Below are 23,005 nucleotides of genomic sequence, written 5' to 3' on the forward strand. Positions count from 1 at the left end.
CCCGTGTGGGAAAGGTACTGAGTCCAATCTCATTAATTTGTATCAATCCCAGTGCTTAGAAGAGCGCTTGACCCCTAGTCATTCATTAATTCATTCAAATGTACTTACTGAGTGCTTACTGTGTGCAGAGGACTGCACTAAGCACTTGGGAGAGTACTTAGTGGGGGGAGAGAAGCAGCGTGGCTTAGTAGCAAGAGCCCGGGCTTGGGACTCAGAGGTCGTGGGTTCTAATCCCGGCCCCGCCACTTGTCTGCTGTGTGACCTTGGGTAAGTCACTTCACTTCTCTGGGCCTCAGTTACTTCATCTGTAAAAATGGGGATTAAAAAATGTGAGCCCCACATGGGACAATCGGATTACCCTGTATCTACCCCAGCACTCAGAACAGTGCTCAGCACATAGTAAGCGCTTAACCAATGCCATAATTATTATTACAATACAACAACAAACGGTCACATTCCCTTCCCACAACAAGCTTACAGTCTAAAGGAAGAGGAGACAGACGATAACATAAATAAATAAAATGACAGCTATGATAATAAGTGGTGTGGCGCTGGGAGGGGGCGAAGAGCAAAGGGAGCGAGTCAGGGAGACGCAGAAGGGAGCGGGAGATGAGGAAAAGTGGGGTTCAGTCAGGGAAGGCTTCTTGGAGGAGATGGGAATTCAGTAAGGCTCTGAAGGGAGGGAGAGTCATTGTCTGTGGGATTTGAGGAGGGAGGGCGTTCCGGGCCAGAGGCGGGACGTGGGCCGGGGGTCGACGGCCCTGTGAGGAGGTGAGCGGCAGCAGAGGAGCGGAGTGTGCGGGCTGGGATGGAGAAGGAGAGAAGGGAGGTGAAGGAGGAGGGGGCGAGGGGAGGGACTGCCTGGAAGCCAAGAGTGAGGAGTTTTTGCTCGATGCATAGGTGGGTGGGCAACCACTGGAAATTTTTAAGGAGCGAGGTGACATGTCCTGAATGTTTGTGTAAAAAAATGATCTGTGTAGGAGAGTGAAGTCTGGACTGGGGAGAGACACCCTAGTGATTAACAAATACCACAATAATAATGATGATAATTACCGTATCTACCTACCCACCCTGTTACTTAAGCCATAAGTCATGAGCAGAATCCCTGTTTATTCTTCCTCCTATCTATAAATCTTTTTAGTGAGTATCTCCCTCATTAGACTGTCAGCTCCTTGAGAGCAGAGATAAAGTCTTTCAACTCTATCATACTCACCCAAGTGCTTACTACAGTGCCCCACATCCAGTAAGTACTCAGGCAATGTCACTAATAGATTATGGGTATTGGCTTGCATTATTCTTGACTAAAAATAAATGTCTTGCCTTACGCCGTCGAGTCATTTCCGACCCATAGTGACACCAAGGACACATCTCTCCCCGAATGCCCGACCTGCATCTTGCAATTGTTCTGGGAGTGGATCCACAGAGTTTTCTTGGGAAAAATCCGGAAGGGGTTGACCATCGCTTCCTTCCACGCGGTCAACTTGAGTCTCCGCCCTCAACTCTCTCCCGTGCCGCCGCTGCCCGGCACGGGGGAGTTTTGACTTGTAGCCGATGGCCTGCCCCTCGCTAGCCACCGCCCGAGCTAGGGATGGCACGGACAGGCCTCGGCTTCACTCTCCCTCTCGTAGCCGAGATCGGTAGAGGACTGGAAACTCTCCGGGTGCCATCCTGAGAGGGGAAAAATAAATGTATTCCCCATCTTTCATTATTGAAGTTAGAGGACATGATTTTGTTTTCTTTCTTTCTTTCCTAATAATAATAACTGTGGTATTTGTTAAGCACCTACTATGTGCCAAGCACTGTACTAAACCCCGGGGTGGATATGAGCATATTGGGTGGGACGCAGTCTCTATCCCATGTGGGGCTCACAGTCTCAATCCCCATTTTACAGATGAAGCAACTGAGGTAGACAGAATAATAATGATAATAATGGTACTTATTAAGCGCTATGTGCTGAGCACTGTTTTAAGCGCTGGGGTAGCTACAAGGTCATCAGGTGGTCCCACGTAGGGCTCACGGTCTTAATCTCCATTTTACAGATCAGTTAACTGAGGTACAGAGACGTTAAATGGCTTGCCCAAGGTCACACAGCAGGCACGAGGAGGAGTCGGGATTAGAACCCATGACCTGACTCGCAGGCCCGTGCTCTATCCAAAGCCATGCTGCTCCTCGCTACGCCATCAATCAATTCATGGTATTTATTGAGTGCTTACTGTGTGCAGAACACTGTTCTAAGAGTTTGGGAGAGTACAATACGATTTATCTTGATTCTATTTATTGCTATTGTTCTTGTCCGTCCGTCTCCCCCGATTTCACCGTGAGCCCGTCAAAGGGCAGGGACTGTCTCTATCTGTTACCAATTTGGCCATTACAAACGCTTAGTCCAGTGCTCTGCACATAGTAAGCGCTCAATAAATACTATTGAATGAATGAATGAATGAATACAATAATTTCCATGGAGTAATCATTCACAAGGATTCAATTTCCACAATCATGTAGAACTCCTAAACTGAAATTCCAATATTAGCTCCGGATTCTTTTCCCAAGAGTTAGTTCCCTCCTTTCACTATGTTCTTTATTGATGGAGGATTTCCTGATGTGTTCATTTCCTGGATTTTTCGGGAAAAGTGATATCACGTTTGCTTTTCCACTCACCAGCTTTTTGGTCACCTAGCTTGTTTTTGTGATTTACAAGAGGTAATTTGATTGAGTTCGTTCATTCATTCAGTGGTATTTATTGAGTGCTTACTGTGTGCAGAGCACTGTGCTAAGCACTTGGAAAGTGCAATTAAGCAATAGAGACAATCACGGCCCACAACGGGCTCACAGTCTAGAAGAGGGGAGACAGACAGCAATACGTTAGTTAACGTCAACGACAAAGAGGCTGAACTGAATGACTGTGTCCTTCCAAGTCAGTTTTCAATTCCTTTTACTACATTTTGACTCCACTAGAATTATTATTTTCCTTATTTTTCACTAATAAAAGCAAGACTATGGATTATATGCTTCAATCAATCACACCGATTGAGTGCTTACTGTGTGCAGAGCACACTGTTCTGACTCCCGGGCCTGGGAGTCAGAAGGTCGTGGGTTCTAGTCTTGGCTCTGCCGCTTGTCTGCTGTGTGACCTTGGGCAAGACACTTCACTTCTCTGGGCCTCAGTTCCCTCATTTGCAAAATGGGGATTAAGCCTGCGAGCCCCAGGTGGGAAAGGGACTGTGTTCAACTCCATTTGCTTGTATCCACTCCAGTGCTCAGTACCGTTAACGGCACATAGAATGCACCTAATGAACACCACAATTATTATTATTAATCTAATAATAATAATAATGTTGGTATTTGTTAAGCGCTTACTATGTGCCGAACACTGTTCTAAGCGCTGGGGTAGACATAGGGGAATCAGGTTGTTCCACGTGGGGCTCACAGTCTTAATCCCCATTTTACAGATGAGGGAACTGAGGCACGGAGAAGTTAAGTGACTTGCCCACAGTCACACAGCCGACAAGTGGCAGAGCTGGGATTCGAACTCATGAGACCTGACTCCAAAGCCCGTGCTCTTTCCACTGAGCCACGCTGCTTCTCCTAATCTGACTCTGGGAATAAGAATAATAGTAATAATAATAATAGCAATAAAATTGTGGCATTTCTTCTTTAACACAGGGTTCCTGTGAGCCTGTTATTGGGCAGGGATTGTCTTTATCTGTTCCCGAATTCATTCATTCATTCAATAGTATTTATTGAGCGCTTACTCTATGCAGAGGACTGTACTAAGCGCTTGGAATGTACAAATCGGCAACAGATAGAGACAGTCCCTGCCCTTTGACGGGCTTACGGTCTAATCGGGGGAGACAGAAAAAACAATAGCAATAAATAGAATCGTACATTCCAAGCGCTTAATACAGTGCTCTGCACATAGTAAGGACTCAATAAATACAATTGAATGAATGAATGAATGAATGAATTCCACCCCAAAATGCGAGGCCCCAAAATGAGGGCCTTCCTCATTTCTCTTGGACCTTAGAGATCTTTGCCATTTTCCTCTGACTCTGGGAATAATAACAATAATTATGGCATTTGTTAAGCGCATACTATGTGCTAGGTACTGTACTAAGCGCTGGAGTAGATATAAGATCATCAGGTTGGACAACAGTCCCTGTCCCACATGGGGCCCACACACTAAGGGGGAAAGAGGACACAGGTTTTGCGTCCCCATTTTGCCATCTCTCAACCAAGAGCAGCAATACCTTAGTTTTTCACTTAGCTTCAGACACGGATAGAGTTTGCAAATAACTCCTAGAAGCCACCACGGTAATGCTGCTCAGTCAATCGGTGGTATTTATTGAGCATTTTTAGGTGCAGAGCACTATGGGCTTAGAAGATGTTTCTTTTTCCAATGAACTTTTGATTTGTTGGCTTCTGGCTGGCGTTTTTTCCTCAGTCACTCTTCCCTTTACTTCCAAAACTTCTTTTACTCCAAACCCCTCAGCCCTCCCGAATTTATTTTATTCAAACGTCATCTTATTCGGTGGCTGGAATAATGGAATCGGTTCTTTTCTTACAATCTCTGGCCTCCCAATCCCTCTATCACAAACAAAAGCCACTCCAAATCCAACTCACCCCTATATAAACCAGGAAAATAATCAAGAGTATAATCTGGGAAACAGCATGGACTAATGGAAAGTTGACAGGGCTGGTAGCTAACAGATCTGGGTTCAAATACTTCCTCTCCCCCTGGCCTGCTGGGTGACCTAAGCCATGTCATTTGAGCTCCCTGGGCCTCAGTTTCCTCATCTATAAAATGGGAATACCTTTTCTCCACTGGGGAAGCAGTGTGGCCTAGTGGATAGAGCTCGGGCTTGGTTGTCAGGTCAAGGGTTCTAATCCCAACTCCTAATCCCACTTGTCTGCTGGGTGACGGGCAAGTCACTTCACTGGGCCTCAGTTACCTCATCTGGAAAATGGGGATTAAGACTGGGAGCCCCACATGGGACAGGGACTGAGTCCAACTCAATTATCTTGTAACTACCCCAGTGCTTAATACAACACCTGGCATATAATAATAATAATAATAATAATTATGGTATTTGTTAAGCACTTACTATGTGCAGAGCACTGTTCTAAGCGCTGGGGTAATCAGGGTAATCAGATTGTCCCACATGGGGCTCACATTTTTTAATCCCCATTTTTTACAGATGAGATAACTGAGGCACAGAGAAGTTAAGTGACTCACCCAAGATCACACAGCACACAAAGGGAAGAGTCAGGATTAGAACCCCTGACCTTCTGACTCCCAGGCCCGGGTTCTACCCACTACCCTGTGCTGCTTCTCTAAACATAGTAAGTATTTAACAAATACCACAATTATTATTAGTATTACTACATAATAGACTGATCCCCATGTAGGGCAGCGGACTGAGCCCAATTACCCTGCAACAACCCCAGTGCTTAGCACAGTGCTTGGTACCTACAGTATAATAACCTTCATCATTGTTATTAAATGAAGTGTTCAATACTCCTAGTCTATTCTACTCTGTTTTATTGGGATGAGGTGGGAGTGGAAAATAGAATATGAAGAAACTGACACGGCTTTCACCGGTAAGCAGGGAATGTGTCTGTGTCTGGCCTCTCCCAAGCGCTTAGTACAGTGCTCTGCACACAGTAAGTACTCAATGAATATGACTGAATGAAAGCCCTCAGACATGCCATTTTTCTCACACCATGTTTCTACCAGTTTCTCCTTTACTGCTTGTGAAGAGTGTTATTATCCTCATTATTGTATTTGTTAAGTGCTTACTATGTGCCCAGCACTGTTCTAAACACTGGGGTAGATACAAGGTCATCAGCTTGTCCCATGTGGGGCTCCCAATCTTAATCCCCATTTTACAGATGAGGTAATTGAGGCACAGAGAAGTGAAGTGACTTGCCCAAGGTCACCCAGCGACAAGTGGCGGAGCCGGGATTAGAACCCACGCCCTCTAACTCCCAAGCCCAGGCTCTTTCCACTAAGCCATGCTGCTTCTCTGTTCGAACAGTTGATCAATCAGTTACATTTATAATAATAATATTTATAATAATTATGGTATTTGTTAAGATCTTACTATGTGCCAGGCACTGTTCTAAGCGCTGGGGTAGATACAAGATAATAGGGTTGGACACAGTGCCTGTTCCACATAGGGCTCACAGTCTCCATTCCCCATTTTCCAGATGAGGGAATTGAGGTCCAGAGAAGTGAAGTGGCTTACCCAAGGACACACTGCAGGCAAATAATGTTGGTATTTTTAAGCTCTTACTATGTGCAGAGCACTGTTCTAAGCACTGGGGTAGATACAGGGTAATCAGGTTGTCCCACATGAGGCTCACACTCTTAATCCCCATTTTACAGATGAGGTAACTGAGGCACAGAGAAGTTAAGTCACTTGCCCACAGTCACACAGCTGACAAGTGGCAGAGGTGGGATTTGAACCCACGACCTCTGACTCCCAAGCCCAGGCTCTTTCCACAAGGCGAATGGAAGAGTCTGGATAAGAACCCATGACCTTCGGATTCCCAGACCCAGATTCTATCCCCCAAGCCATACTGCTTCTCGAACCTTTACTGTGTGCAGTTTTTTGAAACTTTACTGTGCACAGAACATTTTACTAAGTTTTTAGGAGATTACAATGCACCAGAGTTTTATTTTTTTTAAGGTACTCAATAAGTGCTTACTATGTGCCAAGAACTGTACTAAGCACTCAGGTAGATAGAAGATAACCAGGTCAGACCACGTCCCTGCTCCACATGGGGCTCGCAGTCTAAATAGGAGGCAGAACTGGTACTGAATCCCCATTTTACAGATGAGGAAACTGGGGCACAGAGAATTAAAGAGACTTGTCCACTGACACAGAGCAGATGAGTGGCAGAGCTGGAATTAGAACCCAGATCCTTCTGACTCCCAGGCCCAGGGGTCTTTCCACCAGGCCATGAATAATGTTGGTATTTGTTAAGCGCTTACTATGTGCAGAGCACTGTTCTAAGCGCTGGGGTAGACACAGGGGAATCAGGTTGTCCCACATGGGGCTCACAGTCTTAATTCCCATTGTACAGATGAGGTAACTGAGGCCCAGAGAAGTGAAACGACTTGCCCACAGTCACACAGTTGACAGGTTGCAGATCCGGGATTCGAACTCATGACCTCTGACTCCAAAGCCCATGCTCTTTCCACTGAGCCAGTCAATCGTATTTATTGAGCACTTACACTGCAGAGACTGTATCAAGCGCTTGGGAGAGGACAATAGAACAATAAGCAGACTCATTCCCTGCCCACAGTGAGCTTACACCCTAGAGGGGCTTTTCTACCAACACAGTTTCAAACAGAGGTATTTATTGAGCACCTGCTACGTATTAAGCAGCATGGCTCAGTGGAAAGAGCCCGGGCTTGGGAGTCAGAGGTCATGAGTTCGAATCCCGGCTCTGCCACCTGTCAGCTGTGTGACTGTGGGCAAGTCGCTTCACTTCTCTGGGCCTCAGTGACCTCGTCTGTGAAATGGGGATTAACTGTGAGCCTCACGTGGGACAACCTGATGACCCTGTATCTCCCCCAGCGTTTAGAACAGTGCTCTGCACATAGTAAGTGCTTAACAATTATGAACATTATTATCAAGCGCTCTCTGCAGACACCGCCCCACACTTCTGCCTCTGGCCTGGCATGCCCTCCTTCTTGATATCCCTTAGATGACCCCACTCCACCAGTTCAAAGCTTTATTGGAGGCCCATCTCCTCCGGGAGGCCTTCCCTGACTAAGCCCTACTTTCCTCTTCTTCTCTCACTCCCTTCTGCGTCACCCTGACTTTCTCCCTTTCCTCCCCGCTCTGAAGCACTCATGTCCGTATCTGTAATTTATTTTTTTCTATTCATGTCTCTCTCCCCCACTCTAGACTGCAAGCTCGTTGAGGGCAGGGAATGTGTGTGTTTATAAAATGGTGGCATTTGTTGAGCTCTTACTACGTGCAAAGCACTGTTCTAAGCGCTGGGGGATACGAGGTGATTCATTCATTCAATGGTATTTATTGAGCGCTTACTATGCGCAGAGCACTGTACTAATAATGGTGGTATTTGTTGAGCGCTTACTATGTGCAGAGCACTGTTCTAAGCGCTGGGGTAGATACAGGGTAATCAGGTGGTCCCACGTGAGGCTCACAGTTAATTCCCCCACTTTACAGATGAGATAACTGAGGCACAGAGAAGTGAAGTGACTTGCCCACAGTCACAGAGCTGACAAGTGGCAGAGCCGGGAGTCGAACTCATGACCTCTGACTCCGAAGCCAGGCTCTCTTCCACTGAGCCACGCTGCTTCCCCAAGTGCTTGGAATCTACAAATTGGTGATGAGGTTGTCCCACGTGGGGCTCACAGTTTTTAATCCCCATTTTACAGATGAGGTAAATAAGGCACAGAGAAGTTAAGTGACTTTCTCAAAGTCACACAGCTGGCAAGCCGGGAGTAGAACCCACGACCTCTGACTCCCAAGCCCGGACTCTTTCCACTGAGCCACGCTGCTTCCCGTATTGTTCTTTATTGTTATTACTATGCTATTACTATTGTTATTGTTAGATTGTACCCTCCCAAGCGCTTAGTACAGTGATCTGCACACAGTAAGCGCTCTATAAATATGACTGAATGAGAATTAGCGGACATGTCCCCTGCCCGAAACGAGTTTACAGTCTAAAGGTATAGTGGGTAGTTTTTTTTTATAATCATGGTACTTTTTAAGCTCTTTTACGTACCCAGCACTGGTCTAATCGCTGGGGTTATACAAATGAACCCTGTCCCACATGGGGCCTCACACCCCAGCCTTTCAAGTATAAAATTGGAACTGCACTCGGAGTTCACCTGTTTTATTCAAGCTTACTTCCGTTTCCCCCCTGCAACTGGAAATAAGACTCTGGATGTTTCTAATATTCCAGCAAATAAGTCATGGGCAGTAAAATGATGAAGGTCACCTCTTCTCTCGTGGCATTGGTTGGGAACACTTGGCAAATCGTTTTAGTACAATAAATGCTTCCTCTCTCACCTATATCAGATATCACACGGCTATCCGTGAGCCTAAGGGGTCATTATCTCTTCAGGATGTAGAGACTGTTGGATGTTGACATACTTATTTATGGTCGGTTCTCTTCTCTGTTGTGACAATAAACCCGTCGCTTCCTCCAATGGAGGAATGGATCTGACGGAGAAATCCCAGGATTTCTATTTTCTTTCGTTCAATTGCACTTAGTTTGCAAAGACTTCAGCTTGTCACCTGCAACGTCCCCTCTAGCCTTGTCATCTCCAGATTTAGGGACCAGAGCGAAAAGCCCAAGGATTTCTTTTTTTTTAGGGTATTTGTTAAATGCTTAGTATGTACCAGACACTATACTAAGCGCTGGAGTAAATACAAGTTAATCGGGATGGACACAGTCCCCGCCCCACATGGGGTTCACGGTCTTAATCCCCATTTTCCGGATGAGGACACTGAGGCCCAGAGAAGAGAAGTGACTTGGCCAGGGTCGCACAGCAGACACGTGGCAGAGCTGGGATTAGAACCTTCTAATGAGAATTCTGATAAGCCAAGGGAAAGTCAGGATAGACAATCAGGAATGAAGATGAAAACTGCAAGATTTTCAACTCCTTGAGGGCAGGGATCAGACCTATCTATTCTTTTGTATTTCTCCAAGCGTTTAGTCCAGTCCTCTGCAGAACAGATGTTTAATAAATACTGCCGAACGCTTGATTAGCCTTCATTGGAGGCCATTTGGGAAGGCAGGCAGTAAGTCGGTCGCATTTATTGTTTACTGTGTGCAGAACACTGTACTAAGCACTTGGGAGAGTACACTATAACAATAAACGGACACATTCCTGCCCACAATGAAGTTTCAGTCTGGGGCGGGGGGAGGGGGGGAGACAGACATTAATATAAATAAATAAAATGAGAGATCTGGATATAAGTGGTAAGGGCCTGGGAGGGGATGAAGAGGAAAGGGAGAGAGTCAGGGAGACGCAGAAGGGAGAGGGAGATGAGGAAAAGTGGGGCTTAGTCAGGGAAGGCCTCTGGGAGGAGGTGGGCTTTCAATGAGGCTTTGAAGGTGGGGGGAGTCATTGTCTGTGGGATTTGAGGAGGGAGGGCGTTCCAGGTCAGAGGCAGGATGTGTCTGTGGGCAGTGAGATAGACGAGAAGGAGGCCCAGCGAGGAGGTGAGCGGCGGCAGAGGAGCGGAGCGTGCGGGCTGCGATGGAGAAGGAGAGAAGTAGGGGAGGTAGGAGGGGGAGAGGGGATGGACGACTTTGAAGCCAATGGTGAGGAGTTTCTGCTTGATGCAGAGGTGGATGGGCAACCATAGGGGGTTCTCGAGGAGGGGGGAAACACAGCCTGAACGTTTTTGTAGAAAAGTGATTGGGACAGCAAAGTGAAGTATGGACTGGAGTGGGGAGAGACAAGAAGCGGGGAGGTCAGCGAGGAGGCTGAAACACTAATCATGAGAACAAAGTTCTCCCCTCCTTCCATTGGTTTTGAGCTCTGACATTTGACCCAAATGACTCCAGAATCGCCTACTTCATTTCCATTGCTGGATGGTCCCGGCTTAGGAGATAACTGTACCTCATGCTCGACTCTCCCCCTTCACATCTGACAGACGATCGTTGAACCCTGCTTCAAAGCCTTATTGAAGGCCCATCTCCTCCAAGAGGCCCTCCCTGACTAAGCCTTCCTTTCCTCTTCTCCCACTCCCTTCTGCCTCACCCTGGCTTGCTCCCTTTAGTCATCCTCTCTCCCAGCCCCACACCACTTATGTCCATATCTGTCATTTTATTTATTTATATTAATGTCTGTCTCGCCCTCTAGACTGTAAGCTCGTGGTAGGCAGGGAATGTGCCCGTTATTGTACCGTACTCTCCCAAATGCTTAATACAGCATACAATAAGCACTAAAAAAAATAATTTAACTGCCAGACCTCAACATGAGGTTACAAAGTGCTTACCGTGAGCTTACAAATTAAACCTCTACATGAGGTTAATAATAATGATGATGATGATGATGATGATGATGATGATAACGACGGTATTTGTCAAGTACTTACTATGTGTCAAGCACTGTTCTAAGCGCTAGGGTAGATATAAGCTCAACAGGTTGGACACAGTCCCTGTCCCACGTGGGGCTCACAGTTTCAATCCCCATTGAGGATTGAGGCCCAGAGAAGTGAAGCGACTTAGTCAAGGTCACACAGCAGACATGTGGCGGAGCCGGGATTTGAACCCAGATCCATAATAATAATGTTGGTATTTGTTAAGCGCTTACTATGTGCAGAGCACTGTTGTAAGCGCTGGAGTAGACACAGGGGAATCAGGTTGTCCCACGTGGGGCTCACAGTCTTAATCCCCATTTTACAGATGAGGGAACTGAGGCCCAGAGACGTTAAGTGACTTGCCCACAGTCACACAGCTGACAAGTGGCAGAGCGGGGATTCGAACTCATGACCTCTGACTCCAAAGCCCGGGCTCTTTCCACTGAGCCACACTGCTTCCCCAGGTTACAAAAGGCGTATGATGAGCTTACAATCTCAAGGGAAGCATGAATTCACAGACTGTTTATGATGAGCTTACAAACTCAACGAGTTTACAGTGAGTGAAGCCAAACTGGACCCCAAAATGAGAATACAAACCCCTTACAATGAGCTTACAGATTGAACCACATGCCCAAGTGAGCTGCAAACACAATGACACTGATTGGAAATGAACAAAAATAGCAATAACCACGCTCAGCTAACATACGTGGCATAAAGGAGGATGCCTTATTCGGGAAAGTTAGTGAACGGTCACATCTGCGGGCCTTTTTTTTTTTTTTTCCTATCGAACAAAGCATTTTCCCTTCAAAAAACAGATCTCTTTCAGTGAGGCCACAATCGGAAAGAAGAGTCTAGTATCCCAACCCTAAAAAGAGTCTTTCCGAATAGGTGCGGCTTAACAATAAGCAGTTTTTCCAGTAAACTCACGTAGATTGTGTTTTGTACAGAAAGGTCAGTCTCAAATGATCTAGCGGGGCACAGAATGGGCTCCGGTCCTGGCCTGCTCTGTGACCTTGGGTAGGTCACTTAACCTCTCAGGGCTTTCGTTTCCTGTAAGCCCGTTGTGGGCAGGGATTGTCTCTCTTTATTGCTGTAGAGTACTTTCCAGGTGCTTAGTACAGTGCTCTGCACCCAGTAAGTCCTCAGTGAATACGACTGAATGAATGAAGAATGAATGAGAACAAACAATCTTCTGGAGGATAGGGAACCCGTCTACTTGGCCTTGCGCATCACCCCTGCCCTCCTCCTCGTTGCATTCCGTGCCACAAAGAAACATGATAATAATAATGTTGGTATTTGTTAAGCGCTTACTATGTGCAGAGCACTGTTCTAAGCGCTGGGGGAGATACAGGGTCATCAGGTTGTCCCACGGGAGGCTTACAGTTGATCCCCATTTTACAGATGAGGTCACTGAGGTCCAGAGAAGTGAAGTGACTTGCCCACAGTCACACAGCTGACAAGGGGCAGAGCCGGGATTCGAACCCATGACCTCTGACTCCCAAGCCCGGGCTCTTTCCAATGAGCCACGCTGCAGCGTGACGTAGTGGGTGGAGCCCAGACCTGGGAATCAGAAGGACCTGGATTCTAATCCTGGCCCCGCCACATGTCCTCTGTGTGACTTTGGGCAAGTCGCTTCACTTCTCTGGGCTTCAGTTACCTCATCTGGAAAATGGGGACTAAGATCATGAGCCCCCCGTGGGCTAGGCGCCGCATCCAACCCGATTTGCCTGTATCCACCCCAGAGCTCAGGACAGTGTCTGGAACATTGTAAGTGCTTAATAAATAACCATCTTTAATATCATCTGACTCTGGCTCTGCCACTTGTCTGCTGTCTGAACTTGGGCAAGTCACTTCACTTCTCTGGGCCTCAGTTACCTCATCTGGAAAATGGGGATGAAAAATGTGAGCCTAATGTGAGACAGGGACTGTGTCCAATTCAATTATCTTGTATCTACCCCAACGCTTAGTAAAGTGCCCGGTACATAGTAAGCACTTAACCAATACCTCAGCTATTATTATTATTACTCTCTGTGCCTCAGTTCCCTCATCTGTCAAATGGGGATTGAGACTGTGAGTCCATGTGGGACAGGGACTGTGTCCAACCCGATTTGCTTGTAATTAATTAATTATGGCATTTTTTAAGCACTTACTATTTGCAGAACACTGTTCTAAGCGCTGGGGTAGATACGGGGTCATCAGATTGTCCCACATGGGGCTCACATTTTTTTAATCCTCGTTTTTACAGATAAGGTAACTGAGGCACAGAGAAGTGAAGTGACTTGCCCAAGGTCACACAGCAGACAAGTGGCAGAGCCAGGATTAGAACCCACAACCTCTTACTCCCAAGCCCGTGCTCTTTCCACTAAGCCAAGCTGCCTGTATCGACTCCAGAGCTCAGTTCGGTGCCTGGCACATATTAAGCACTTAACGAGCAGCATGATTATTATTATTATGGGCTTAACTTTAAAATATACATTTCTAGAAAAACATCGTAACAGTTCAATTAGTTGCTAGAGAAGCAGCATGACCAAGCGCTCAGTACAGTGCTCTGCACATAGTAAGCGCTCAATAAATACTATCGAATGAATGGAGGGAATCAGGGGACCTGGGTTCTAATCCCGGCTCCGCCACTTGCCTGCGGTGTGACCGTGGGCAAGTCGCTTCACTTCTCCGGGCTTCAGTTTCCTCATCTGTAAAATGGGGATTAAATCCTCCTCCCTCCAATTTAGACTGTGAGTCCCATGTGGGACAGGGACTGGATCCGACCGGATTGACTTGCTTCTACCCTAGCACTTAGTACAGAGTTTGACACATAGTAAGTGCTTAACAAATACTATAATGATGGTTATTAGTTTGTTAGCTATTTGCCTAATCTCTCCAGGAATGTGAAACTGGTGAGTTCAACAGGGTGTTTCCTCTAGGTGACTGCTTTTTAGAGAAAACAAGTGGGGCTTACCTTCTAGATCGTGAATTTCTTCTGGGAGAGTTTCTATGAGGGGTCGGAGTTTGGAAACACGGCAGGGGCCGGCACAGATCCTCAAAAGATCAGCCGATTCGCTCCCGTACACCATCATCACTGGTTTCAAGAGCACTTATTGAGCGCTTAGTGTGCGCAGAGCTCCGTACGCCTGGTAGGAGGATGTGAAAGAGGCATACTGGATAGAGCAAGGGCCTGGGAGAAGAAGGTCATGGGTTCGAATCCCGGCTCCTCCGCAGTTTGTCTGCTGTGTGACCTTGGGCAAGTCACTTCAGGTCTCTGGGCCTCAGTTCCCTCGTCTGGAAAACGGGGATTAAGACGATGAGCCCCATGAGGGACAGACACTGTGTCCAACCCGATTTCCTTGTATCCCCTCCAGTGGTTAATAATAATAAAGGTGTTTGTTAAGCACTTACTATATGCCAAGTCCTGTTCTTAGCACTGGGGTAGATACAGGGGTAATGAGGTTGTCCCACATGGGGCTCACAGTCTTCATCCCCATTTCACAGATGAGGGAACTGAGGCCCAGAGAAGTGAAGCGACTTGTCCAAGGCCACCCAGGAGACAAGTGTCAGAGCCTGAATTAGAACCCAGGTCCTTCTGACTCCCAGGATGACGCTCTATGCACCAGGCCAACCAGTCTACCAACTCTGTTGTATTATACTCTCCCAAGCGCTTAGTACAGTGCTCTGCACTCCGTAAGCACTCAATAAGTACAATGGTTTGATTGACTTCTCAACTGTGTGACTTTGGGTAAGTCAGTTAATTTCTCTGTGCCTCGGTGATCTCATCTGTAAAATGGGGATGAAGACTGGGAGCCCAACGGGGGACAACCTGATCACCTTGTATCTATCCCAGCGCTTAGAAAGGTGCTTGGCACATAGTAAGCGCATAACAAATACCATCAATATTATCATTATTGATTGATCGATTCCCACGCCAGTTTCTCTTGGTCTGATTCCAGCTGAGGCTGCCGATTCATTCATTCATTCATTCAGTCATATTTATTGAGCGCTTATTGTGTAAAGAGCACTGTACTAAGCGCCTGAGAAAGTACAAAGACAACAATAAACAATAAATGTGGGTCTGTCTAGGGATCCAGACTTGAGTTTCAGGGGTTGGGGAGATCAGAGGATGAGAATGGGGAGGAGGGAGGTTTCTAAGAGTCTTAGAAACCACCATTTTGGGACTCTGTAGCTCGAAGCGGAAACGCTGGGGTTTTGGTCTGAGATCCGAGCTGGGCGAGGTCCAAAGTCCAGCTTCAAACCCGAATGGGCTTCTACATCGGAGAGGGGGGTGGGAGGCAAGAATAGAGGGGAGGGGATGGGCAAGGGGAGGTAATCGGTCAGTCAGTCGTATTTACTGAGCGCTCGCTGTGTGCAGAACACTGTACTAAGTGCTTTGGAGAGTGCAGTAGAATAATAAACACATCCCTTGTCCACGAGCTTACAGCCTAGAGGGGGAGATGGACATGAATAGAAATCAATAAATGGCGGTAATGGACATAAGTGGTGTGGGGCTGCAAAGGGAAACGAATAAAGGGAGCGAGTCGGGGTGACGCGGAAGGGAGTGGGAGAAGAGAAATGGAGGATTAAGCAGGGAAGGCCTCTTGGAGGAGGTGGACCTTCAATAAGGCTCTGAAGTGGGGGAGAGTCATTGTTTGTCGGCTACTGAGGAAGGAGGGCCTTCCAGGCCAGAGGCGGGATGCGGTCCAGGGGTCGGGGTGAGACAGGAAAGATGGAGGCCCAGTGAGGAGGTCGGTGGCATTAGAGGAGCGGAGCGTGCGGGCTGGGTTGGAGTAAGAGAGGGAGCGAGGTGAGACGATCTTTTAGCATCCAGAACGTCAACCCTTATAAAATCTTCCAAACCACAAGATCACAGAATCCCTGGAGGAACCACGGTCTAGCGGAAAGATCCTGGGACTAGGAGTCGGGAGATGGGGGCTCTACATCCGACTCAGTCAGTCAATTAGTCAATCAATCGCATTTATTGATTGCTTACTGTGTGCAGAGCACTGTCCTGAGCGCTTGGGAGAGTACAAGAGAACAATGAACAGACACGTTCCCTGACCAAAACAAGCTAACAGTCTGGAGGGGGAGACAGACACTTGCTGCTGTGTGACCTTGGGCAAGTCATTTAACCTCTTTGGGCCTCAGTTTCCTCACCTGTAAAATGGAGCTAAAATCCCTGTTCTCCCTCCCATGGGACTGGGAGCCCCTTGTGGAACTCCAGATTTAGAAGAGAAACTGTCACAGAGAAGCGGTGTGGCCCGGTGGGGAGAGCAAGGGCATGAAGTCAGAGGACCTGGGTTCTAATCTTGGCTCCAACACTTGTTGGCTATATGACCTTGGGCAAGTCACTTCACCGCTCTGTTCCTCAGTTTCCTCGTCCATAAAATGAGGACTAAGATTGTTAGCCCCTCCACTGGGGAGGGAATATATCTGTTTATTGTTGTATTGTAATCCCCCAAGCACTTAGTAACAATAATAATTATTATTATGATATTTGCTAAGCACTTACTATGTGCTAAGCACTGTTCTAAACGCTGGAGTAGATACAAGGTAAGCAGGTTGCCCCACGTGGGGCTCACAGTCTGTGTCCAACCTGATTAGCTTGTATCTACCCACAGCACTTAATACAGTGCCCAGAACATAGCCAACACTTAACAAATACCATTAAATAAAGAAAAAAAGTAAATGTGTAATAAATGTACAATTATTATGAGATGCACACTAATTTCCCCCATTCCATTCCCCAGATTCTGTGTTAGACGTTTCTGGTACTGCTGCAGTGAGGGTTTTTTTTAGAAATTTCTGTAAATTCTCTACTTTTCAAGAAACCAAATTCAGCTACGGCCTCAAATGCCTTAAAGTAACAGCATGAAATGACAATTCCATCCAAATATACTCGTGTTAAATGCCAATTACCACTGTGATTCCACAACTAAAATATAAATATCTACTGGGTGGGAGTCATTAATCCCGCATCGGTTTAGGAATCAACTCAGTGTACTCTTACGGAATGAAATCGAGGACAGGCTCTGAAATAGGAAACGCGCAAATTCGTCTTTTTCCACCGTTCAATTTTCCTCTCGATCCTTGGAACCCGAAATAAATGAATGCATTTTTGAACCGATCACTGGACTAGAAAATCAATTCCAAGGATCTCTATCTGCAAAACCATCACCCTAACAGGAAAAAAAAAAGCCTTTACTACATTCTGGAGTTTAATAAACGGGTCCAAAACATCTAATTAGGAAGCTCATTTCTTGTCCATTTCTCCCACTGCTGGAGAGTATTTTAGCGGGGTCATTCTCGAAAAGGCCACCCGATAGAAAACGATCGCTCAACCAACGATCCCTCTACCGTACCTGTTCCTTCTGGCATCGTAACCCGAGTCGGGTTGAATCGGGCAGAGCTTCCCAAATCCCAGTCCGGATCCTCACTGAACTTCTTCCCTTCAGTCTCTGCCTCACGGTCCGGCCGTGGCTGCGCGATCTGTCGCAGCCTGCTGTCACCCGAGCTTTTTCCGGACCGAAGTGTGGAATGGGTCATCTGATGCCCGTGGCTTCCATGCACAAACAGGGCTATAGCCCGGTTCTTCCTGACACACAAAAATAGCCCGCTCCAAAGCCTGTCACGTTCTCCTGTCTTGCAGGGGGAGGAGATTTTCAACAGCCACACAACTGGGTGTGACTGGGTTTGGTGCCATCCGAGCAATAGACTGGAGGATGATTCGCGGCTCTCGCTCCACCCTGCTTCCTATTTTCGGCTCCCGATCGGACCTGCTTCGTATTCTCGCCTCTTGCTTCACCCTGCTTCGCGTTCATGGCTCCCGCTTCATCCTCTTTCGTATTCTCGCCTCCCGCTTCGCCCTGCTTCGGATTCTTGCCTCATGCTTCACACTGCTTTGTATTTTTGAATTCCACTTCACCCTGGTCGGATTCATGCCTCCTGCTTGACCCTACCTCATATTCTTGCCTCCTGCTTCACCCTGCTTCATATTCTTTTCCTTCAATAGTATTTCATTCATTCAATAGTATTTATTGAGCGCTTACTATGTGCAGAGCACTGTACTAAGCGCTTGGAATGAACAAGTCGGCAACAGATAGAGACAGTTCCTGCCGTTTGACGGCCTCCTGCTTCACCCTGCTTCGTATTCTTGCCTCCTGCTTCACCCTGCTTCGTATTCTTGCCTCCTGCTTCACCCTGCTTCGTCTTCTTGCCTCCTGCTTCACTCTGCTTCATGTTCTTGGCTCCCACTTCACGCTGCTTAGTATTCTTGCCTCCTGCTTCACCCTGCTTCGTATTTTCAGCTCCCTCTCCAACCTGCCTTGTATTCTCAGCTCCTGCTTCACCCTGCTTCTTATTCTTGCATCCTGTTTCACCTTACTTCGTATTCTTGCCTCCTGCTTCACCCTGCTTCATATCCTTACCTCCTGCTTCACTCTGCTTCGTATTCTTGCCTCTCGCTTCATCCTGCTTCGATTTCTTGCCTCCTGCTTCACTCTGCTTCATATTCTTGATTCTCACTTCTCGCTGCTTACTATTCTTACCTCCTTCTTCACCCTGCTTCATATTTTCAGCTCCTGCTTCACCCTGCTTCTAATTCTTGCCCCCTGCTTTATATTTTCAGCTCGCGCTTCATCCTGCTTCTTATTCTTGCCTCCTGCTTCCCCCTGTTTCATATTTTCAACTCCCGCTTCACCCTGCTTCATATTGCCTGCCTCCACTCCAGACTGCTTTGTGTTCGCTCATTCATTCAGTCGTATTTATTGAGCGCTTACTGTGTGCAGACCACCGTACTAAGCACGTGGAAGAGTACAATTCAACAATAAATAGACACATTCCCTACCCACAACAAGCTTGCAGTCTAGAGGGGGGTTCTGTCTAGGGAAGAGTTTACAGTCTAGTCAGTCCACCACATTTATTGAACACTTTCTCTGTGTAGAACACTGTACTAAGCGCTTGGCAGGGTACAATACAACAATAACCAGACATATTCCCGGCCCACAATGAGCTTACAGTCTTCTAGGCTCCCGTATCACATCGTAACATGAGAATGCATCGTATTCTCAGCTCCCCACTCCAAATTTCTTCCGAATCTTGGCTCTCGCTTCGCCCTGCTTCGGATTTTCAGCTCCCGCTTCGCCCTGCTTCCTATTTTCGGCAACGTGAATATGTTCTGAATGGGCTCCGAGCCCATGAAAGTGTGTCTTAGTGCTCGGTATCTTTGGACTCCGTGCTTGTCTTCCCGATTCTTTACGGTTTCTGGCTATCAACCACCCCCAACTAGAGGGAGAGATGCTCTCTCAAGACTAGAGGCTCTTTGTGGGCAGGGAATAGTAACCCTATTGTACTGAACTCTCCCAAGATCTTAGTACAGTGCTCTGCACACAGTAAGTGCTCAATCAATACTATTGATTGATTGAGGTTGGCAAAGGAGAAAATTGTATCGGAGTGTGTGAGGGAGGACGGAGGAGCCCGATCCGTGCATAACAGTGCATTTTATATTTCGTTCACGTGAAGATTGCCGCAGAATGACTGTTTATTAAAGTGGCCTACAACCTTGGCTGTCCACTAACACCTCTTCCTGTGAGGGAACCAACTCAATTATTATTATTATTTTTGTTAAGTGCTTACTCTGTTCCAGGCACTGTTATAAGCACTGGGTTACAAGATAATAGATTTGGACACAGTCCCTGTCCCACATATGGCTCACAGTCTTCATCCTATTTTCCAGATGAGGTTGTTGAGGCACAGAGAAGTTAAATGACTTGCCCAAGGTCACCTAGTGGATGAGTGAAGGGGCCGGAATTAGAACCCAGGTCCTTCTGACTCCCAGGCACATGTTCTAGCCGCTAGGTTATGCTGCTATATTCGGCTTATTTTATTGTACTCTCCCAAGTGCTTAGTAGAGTGTTCTACACAGAGTAAACTGAAAACTCCTTGAGGGCAGAGATCAATCAATCAATCAATCACATTGATTGAGTGCTTACTGTGTTCAGATGAACTGTACTAAGTGTTTGGGAAAATGTAACATTAGAGAGTTGGTAATAATAATAATAATTACGGAATTTTTTAAGCACTTACTATGTGCTTAGCACTGATCTAAGCGCTGGGGTCGTTACAAGGTAATCAGGCTCTCCCACATGGGGCTCCCAGTCTTAATCCCCATTTTACAGATGAGATAACTGAGGCACAGAGAAGTTAAGTGGCTTGCCCAAGGTCACAGAGCAGACAAAGAAGCTGCGTGGCTCAGTGGAAAGAGCCCGGGCTGGGGAGTCAGAGGTTATGGGTTCTAATCCCGGCTCTGCCGCTTGCCATATGCGTGACTTTGGGCGGTCATTTCACTTCTCTAGGCCTCAGATACCTCATCTGTAAAATGGGGATTAAAACTCTGAGCCCCACGTGGGACAATCTGATCACTCTTTATCCCCCCAGCGCTTAGAACAGTGCTTGGCACATAGTAAGCGCTTACCAAATACCACAAATGGAGGAGCCAGGATTAGAACACATGACCTCTGACTCCCAAACTCGGGCTCTTTCCATTAAATCACGCTGCTTGTAGACACATACCTTGCCCACAAAGAGCTAGCAGTCTAGAGGGGGAGACAGGCATGAATAGAAATCAATAAATTTCGGGTATGGACATAAGTGCTGTGGGGCTGAGGGAGGGGGGAATAGTAAAGGGAGCAAATCCAAGTATGAAGGAGACGCAAAAGAGAGTGGGAGAAGAGGAAATGAAGACTCAATCAGGGAAGGCCTCTTGGAGGAGACATGCTACATGTCTACAGAGAAGCAGCTTGGCTCAGTGGAAAGAGCCCGGGCTTGGCAGTCAGAGGTCATGGGTTCGAATCCCAGCTCTGCCACTCGTCAGCTGTGTGACTGTGGGCAAGTCACTTCACTTCTCTGGGCCTCAGTTACCTCATCTGGAAAATGGGGATGAAGACCGTGAGCCTCACGTGGGACAACCTGACTCCCCTGTATCTACTCCAGTGGTTAGAACAGTGCTCTGCACATAGTAAGCGATTAACAAATACCAACATTATTATTATTTATTCTATTACACTCTCCCAAATTCTCTGCACAGATTGCAAGCTCTTCGAGGAGCGGGATCATATCTACTACCTCTATTCCACTCTGCCAAGCACTTAGTACAGTGCTCTGCACATCGTTGACTGTAAGCTTTGGAAGGCAGGGATCAGGTCTAACAACTCTATCGGACTCTCCTAAGCACTCAGTACAGTGTTCTGCACAGCATACGTGCTCTGTAAATGCCATGATTAATTAGTGAACGTGACAGAAGTGGATCTGGGCATTAAATCACTTGCAAACTACGACAATTCATTTCCTAAGACGTGGGTGTCGTCAGGGAAAACAGAGCTGAGGAAGAGAAGGAAGAGAAGGGGAGTGGAATGGGAAACTGAAGGAGATCACGGAGGGGATAGAGAAGCAGCACCGCACAATGGTTAGAGCCTGGGCCTGGGAGTCAGAAGGTCATGGCTTCTAATCCCGGCTCTGCCGCTTGTCTGCTGCGTGATCTTGGATAAGTCACCTCACTTCTCTGGGTCTCAGTTACCTTGTTACTATGAGCCCCAGGTGGGACAGGGACTGTGTCCAACCCGATTTGCTTGTATCTACCCCAGCGCTTCGTACAGTGCCTGGAACACTCTCCATCCCCTTGCCCCCTCCTACCTTTCCTCTCTTCTCTCTTTCCACCGCCCACCCCGCACGGTCCGCTCCTCTGCCGCCCACCTCCTCGCCGTCCCCCGTTCTCGCCTATCCCGCCGTCGACCCCTGGGCCACCTCCTCCTCCGGAACGCCCTTCCTCCTCACCTCTGCCAAACTCATTCCCTCCCCCTCTTCAAAGCCCTACCGAGAGCTCACCTCCTCCAAGAGGCCTTCCCACACTGAGCTCCCCTTTTCCCTCTGCTCCCTCTGCTCCCCCTCTACCCCCCTTTCAACTCCCCTTAGCTAAGCCCTCTTTTCCCCCCTTTCCCTCTGCTCCTCCCCCCTCTCCCTTCCCCTCCCCTCAGCACCGTCCTCGTCCACTCAACTGTATATATATCTTCATTACCCTATTTATTTGGTTAATGAAATGTACTTCACCTTGATTCTATTTATTTGCTATTGTTTTAATGAGATGTTCACCCATTGATTCTATTTATCGCCTTTGTTCTTGTCTGTCCGTCTCCCCCGATTAGACCGTAAGCCCGTCAAAGGGCAGGGACTGTCTCTATCTGTTACCGATTTGTCCATTCCAAGCACTTAGTACGGTGCTCTGCACATAGTAAGCGCTCAATAAATACTATTGAATGAATGAACAAAGTAAGAGCTTAACAAATACCACAATTATTAAGTGAAGGATGTCATGGAGGGGCAGAATTGGAGCGGCAGAGCAAAGGTTGTTTGCGGAAGGGCAGGTTCCTTGGGGTCGCGATCTCCCCGGAGGCTCAGCTCTGAGACAGTCACCCCGTTTCTAATTACCGGATGCGAGCAGGGGGAAAGCAGAGAAGCAGCGTGGTCTAACGGATAGAGTGGGGGCCTGGGAGTCAGAAGCCCCGGGTTCTAATTCCAGCTCCTCCACATACCTTCCCTGTGACCTTGGACAAGACACTACACATCTCTGGGCCTCAGTTCCCTCATCTGCAAAATGGGGATTCAAATCCCTGTTCTCCCTCTTACTTTGACTGGGAACCCCATGTGGGACATGATGACCTTGTAATAACGGTAATAATAACTGCGGTATTTGTTAATATTTGTTAAGCGCTTACTGTGTGCCAGGCACTGTACTAAGCACTAAGCAAATCGGGTTGGACACAGCCCTCGTCCCAGGTGGGGCTCACAGTCTCAATCCCCATTTTACAGATGAAGTAACTGAGACCCAGACAAGTGAAGCGACTCACCCAAGGTCAAGAGGCAGAGCTGGGGTTAGAACTCACGACCTTCAGACT

At 47.3% G+C, this 23,005-nt stretch overlaps 1 protein-coding gene across 10 annotated transcripts in view; it reads right to left on the reverse strand.

Annotated features, from left to right (window-relative positions):
• ABLIM2 (actin binding LIM protein family member 2) overlaps positions 1 to 17,675 on the reverse strand; it is a 200,050-nt gene extending 182,375 nt beyond the window's left edge. For 3 of the 10 annotated variants that reach the window (XM_029063396.2, XM_029063397.2, XM_029063400.2), the window contains exon 1: positions 17,420 to 17,665. In XM_029063396.2, the coding sequence (XP_028919229.1) occupies positions 17,420 to 17,603 (184 nt within the window). In that variant the 5' untranslated portion in view covers positions 17,604 to 17,665. Of the gene's footprint in view, positions 1 to 17,419 lie in introns of all 10 variants that reach the window. The other 7 variants (XM_029063404.2, XM_029063401.2, XM_029063399.2 and 4 more) reach the window with 6 other exon arrangements.
• Positions 17,676 to 23,005: the final 5,330 nt, after the last annotated feature.

Source organism: Ornithorhynchus anatinus, chromosome 4 (assembly GCF_004115215.2).
Source record: "Ornithorhynchus anatinus isolate Pmale09 chromosome 4, mOrnAna1.pri.v4, whole genome shotgun sequence".
Lineage (NCBI taxonomy): Eukaryota > Metazoa > Chordata > Mammalia > Monotremata > Ornithorhynchidae > Ornithorhynchus > Ornithorhynchus anatinus.